Source organism: Centrocercus urophasianus, unplaced genomic scaffold, assembly GCF_019232065.1.
Source record: "Centrocercus urophasianus isolate 14NV4802_14NV808 unplaced genomic scaffold, USGS_Curo_1.0 seq_1003, whole genome shotgun sequence".
Classification (NCBI taxonomy): domain Eukaryota; kingdom Metazoa; phylum Chordata; class Aves; order Galliformes; family Phasianidae; genus Centrocercus; species Centrocercus urophasianus.
Window position 1 is genome coordinate 15,469 of NW_024884147.1, and position 4,684 is coordinate 20,152.

At 59.9% G+C, this 4,684-nt stretch overlaps 1 protein-coding gene across 1 annotated transcript in view; it reads right to left on the bottom strand.

Annotated features, from left to right (window-relative positions):
• Positions 1–4,684, bottom strand: part of SBF1 (SET binding factor 1) — a gene marked incomplete at its 5' end in the record, with an annotated part of 33,143 nt that overhangs the window by 3,723 nt on the left and 24,736 nt on the right. The window contains 7 exons of the mRNA XM_042830835.1: positions 585–686; positions 1,707–1,883; positions 2,155–2,339; positions 2,788–2,865; positions 3,154–3,246; positions 4,000–4,137; positions 4,226–4,422. Of these exons, the coding sequence (XP_042686769.1) occupies positions 585–686; positions 1,707–1,883; positions 2,155–2,339; positions 2,788–2,865; positions 3,154–3,246; positions 4,000–4,137; positions 4,226–4,422 (970 nt within the window). The remainder of the gene's footprint in view (positions 1–584; positions 687–1,706; positions 1,884–2,154; positions 2,340–2,787; positions 2,866–3,153; positions 3,247–3,999; positions 4,138–4,225; positions 4,423–4,684) is intronic.

The window sequence follows — 4,684 nt, forward strand, 5'->3', positions numbered from 1 at the left end:
GATCACGGAGCCTTAGGAACCCAGATTGGTTGGGTTGGAAGGGATCTTATGGATCACGGAGCCATAGGATCCCAGATTGGTTGGGTTGGAAGGGACCTTATGGATCACAGAGCCATAGGATCCCAGACTGTTGGGTTGGAAGGGATCTCATGGATCACAGAGCCTTAGGAACCCAGATTGGTTGGGTTGGAAGGGTCCTTATGGATCACAGTGCCATAGGATCCCAGATTGGTTGGGTTGGAAGGGACCTTATGGATCATAGAGCCATAGGATCCCAGATTGGTTGGGTTGGAAGGGACTTCATGGATCACAGAGCCTTAGGATCCCAGAATGGTTGGGTTGGAAGTGACCCCCCCAGCCCCACCCCTGCCATGGACTGGGCATTCCCCACCAGTTCAGGCTGCCCAGGGCCTCATCCACGGCCTCAGGCACCTCCAGGGATGGGGCACCCATAGATCTGGACAGCAGTGCCAGGGCTGCACTGCTCTCATAGTGAAGAATTCCCCCCTAAAATCTTACCTAAATTTCCCCTCTTTTAGCTTAAAACGGACAGGCATAGCATCCAGTGGCTGTAGGGCTCCTACCTGTGTGGTGATGTCCCAGCCGTCCTCCAGGCTGACAAGCACAGAGGAACCCGTGTCCAGGAGCTCCACCACCAGCACTGAAATCTGCAGGATCTTATGGATCTGCCAACAAGAGAACCAGGAGCTCCTCAGGAGCAGGAAACTTCTGGACGCGAGGCAAAGCAGCCCCTTTTCCTGGAAACAGCTGAGCCAAACGATGCAGAGCACAAAGGATCTGCAGAACACAGCTGTGGGCAGCCCAGCAGCCAGAGGGGCTGGGCCCCCCAGCTCTGAAGCTGAACGGAGTTCTGAAGCAGCTGCTGGCGCAAACACTTTCTGGGTCACTTCATCTTCGTTCCTCTTAGTGGCCTTGCCTGCTTTGTGTCCTCCCACCCTGTGCTGAGCGATGCCACAGGGAGCACCCAGACCCTGCCTGCAGCCTTTGGTTCACAGAATCACGGCATGGATGGGTTGGAAAGGTCCTTAAAGATCACAGAGCCACAGGACCATAAGATGGCTTGCTTATACTTCAGAGCCACTGAACGGTTGTGTTGGAAGGGTCCTCAAGTCCCATAGAATGGTTGGGTTGGAAAGGTCCTTAAAGGTCACAGATTCATGGAATGGATGGGTTGGAAAGGTCCTTAAAGGTCAAATTCCCATAAAATGGTTGGGCTGGAAGGGTCCTTAAAGGTCACAGACTCATGGAATGGTTGGGTTAGAAGGGACTTAAAGACCACAAACCCACTGAACGGTTGGGTTGGAAGGGTTCTTAAAGATCATAGACCTATAGAATGGTTGGATTGGAAGGGTCCTTAAAGGTCAAATTCCCATAAAATGGTTGGGTTGGAAGGGCCCTTAAAGGTCACAGACTCATGGAATGGCTGGGTTAGAAAGGACTTAAAGACCACAAACCCACTGAATGGTTGGGTTGGAAGGGTTCTTAAAGATTATAGACCTATAGAATGGTTGGGTTGGAAGGGTCCTTAAAGGCCGAAGACCCATAGTTGGGTCGGGAGGGTCCTCAAAGGTCAAAATCCCATAGAATGGTTGGGTTGGAAGGGAGTCCAAAAGCCCACAGCAGCCAACTGCAGCCCCTGTGCCAGGCATGGATTGGAATCTGCACAGCCCCCAGGAGCCACCGACCTGTGAGAGCCACTCGGACTCCTCCAGGGAGCGCAGGTAGGCGACGTTGGGGTCTGTGGAGGGGCAGCCAGGCACGCAGGCCTTCATCAGCTTCTTGAAGCTGGCCTTCACCTGCCGCACGTCAAACACCTCGATGGGCACCACCTCCCAGTGCTGCAGCGGGTCTGGCTTCACCCCCTGAGGGCGCAGAGCATCGTTCAGGTGAGAGAAGCCCTCACCAGTCCAACCCCAACCCACCCCTACCACGTCCAATGACCACATCCCCAAATCCTTCAACACCCCCCAGGGACGGGGACTCCCCACTGCCCTGGGCAGACTGTGCCAGAGCTGAGATTGTTCCCGATCTCCAACCTGATCCTCCCCAGTGCACCAACCTGATCCCATCCCCTCTCATCCCTGGGAGCAGAGGCCGACCCCCCCTTTGCCACAACGTCCTTTCAGGAGGTACCTTCAGCTGCGACTTGTCCCCGATGATGTAGAGCGAGGCGCGGTGCTGACGCAGGAAGCTGGCCTCGGCGGGCGCGCCGTTGTGCTGGGCACCCAGCAGGTCCTTCCCAGCCAGCCGTGAGCCGATCTCCACATTCAGGGCATAGCTGCTCATACGCCCACTGGCCCGGATGCTGCCCCATTTGCCTGCGGGACAGCTGCTGTCACTGAGGGGGTCCCAGAAACGGGACGTTCGGGGCCACCAGGATGGGTGAGCAGCTCTCCGTGGAGCGACGGCCGAGCGCCCCGACCACATGCCAGCACCCACGGAACGCATGCGAGGTTTGGTGCAGGTTTGGTGCAGGTTTGGTGCAGGTTTGCTTTCGCTCCTTTCTCTGCTGGGTGCTGTGATGTGCAGGCAGCACCCCGCGCCGATGCCGTGCCCTGCGGCCAGCCCCTCTCCTCCACCACCGCCACCCAGAAGCGTGCAGAGCCCAAAGCAAACCTGCAGGGCGGTGTGGGGCAGTACTTACCGCCGGCACCGCGCTCGGGTGGTGCAGTTATGGTGTTACTGGGTGTTGTTAGTGGTGTGTGGGGGGTGTGGGTCAGTCGGTGGGTTAGCAGCCGGCGGGGTTAAGGCCCGGCGGGTCCCTACCTCGGGGCGACTCGCGGCCCTTCGGCGACACGCACTTGGGGGTGGACAGGGTGATGACCCTGGCTCTGTGACCCAGCCCTGGGGGGCACAGGATGAAAGCGGCCTCAGAGAGGGCGGAGAGGAGCGGAACCAACGCTCCCTCGCTGCGTGGGTATGGGTGGAAGGGAAGGGGGTGATGAGATGGAGACGGGTATGGGATGGAGATGGCACACAGGAATGGGATGGAGATGGCACGGGGGGGGCTGCAGACGGTCCCTCCCGCCCGCCCTGCAGCTGTCCCACACCCTGGAGCTCTGGGGGAGCGCAGGGGGGAGCATCTACTCTACAGCTGCTGCCCGGGAGGCAGCGCTCACCGCACGTCCTCACCTCCACGGCTAATAGTACCGGGCCCTTCGTCCTTCCCTCCCATCACCTGCTTCATGAGCGATCCCAGCTTAGGCTGCCTCTTGTCGGAGAAATCTGCAGCACCAACAGAACGTCAGCTCCCAGCCTGCATGCTGCGGGACCCACCTTGCTGTGTTCCCCCTCAGTTTGGAGGGGAAGGGGCATGGAAAGAACTCAGCGGCAAGCGGGACAGCACGGGGCTGCACCGGGGGCCACCAAGCAGGAGCCACAGCACAACAGCACCCAGAGACCTCAGCACCAGCAGCTCTGCCCCAGCAGCTTTGCCCCAGCAGCTCTGCCCCAGCACTATGCAGGCACTTTGGACCGGGTGAAGCACCCGGTGCTTCTCCAAACCCCAGCACCATCCCTCTGTGACCACAACTCCCTTTCTTCCTGCAGCAAGGAGCCCCTTGCTGGGTGCTCCCACGATCCCTTTGGCCTCAGTGCAGCAATGATGGGGTGGGATGGCAGGGACTGGCAACGGATGATAATGGAGCGTGGCCAGAGCCGTTCAGACAGCACGGGACACAACACTTACCACAGCATCCTGCACCAGACCCCACGCTCCTGCTTGGGTGCAAGAGCTTGGCTTCGGGGTCTGCCCCACCCCAGCTCACCCCCCCCCGCATCAGGATTCAACCTGGAGCTCCCAGATGTAGGGCCAACCGGTTCCCCAAACCCCATCCCCACCTCCGGCCTTAGGGAGGTGCTCCACAGAGCTGATTCAATCACGGATGTGGGACCCAGCAGCTCTGACTCTGGGATGCACCGGACCCCGGGGGTCCCTGGGCAGGAGCCTCCCGCAGCCCCCGATTCGATCCCACTCACCTGCACTGCTCATGTGAGCAGAGGTGAAGCCACTGAGCGTGTTACGCCCGCCAGCGTCGGCGTAGTGGGGCATGGAATTGATGACAGCCTGCAGGTATTTCTCCTGCTCCAAACTGGTGGAGTCCGTCTGCGAGGGGCCTGGGGGAAAGCAGGCAGCGTCACCGCACCGCCGGGGCAGGGAGAAGAGATGGGGCACTGCTCCAGGATGGGGTGAGGGGATGGGTACCTGCAGTGGGAGCATTCTGTGACTTGAAGAGGCCCACGACGCCTTTCCCGTGCAGCCCCCCCGAGCGCAGCAGCACGGCTTTGGTGCGGGAGTTGCGCCAGCACACCACGGGGAAGCGGTTCTGGCGGTAACAGCGGGAGATGCGCTGGATGGTGTTGTCCTGGATGCTCTGCGGCACGATGAGCAGCCCGGGGTAACTGCAGGAGGGAGCTGAGCTGAAGGGAGCAGTGCTGAGAGCACCTGTGCCCTCGTCAGGGCAGAGCAGAGGGCAGGAGAACCTCCCTGCCCTGCTGGGCCACGCTCTGCAGTGGGGTCCCATTGGCCTTATGGCCACCAGGGCACACTGCTGGCTCACGGTCAACGTGTGGTCAACCATTGGTCAACTGTTGGCCACCAGGACACCCAAGTCCTTCACAGAGCTTCCAAGCAGCTCTTTGCAATGCACTCCATGGTCCCATT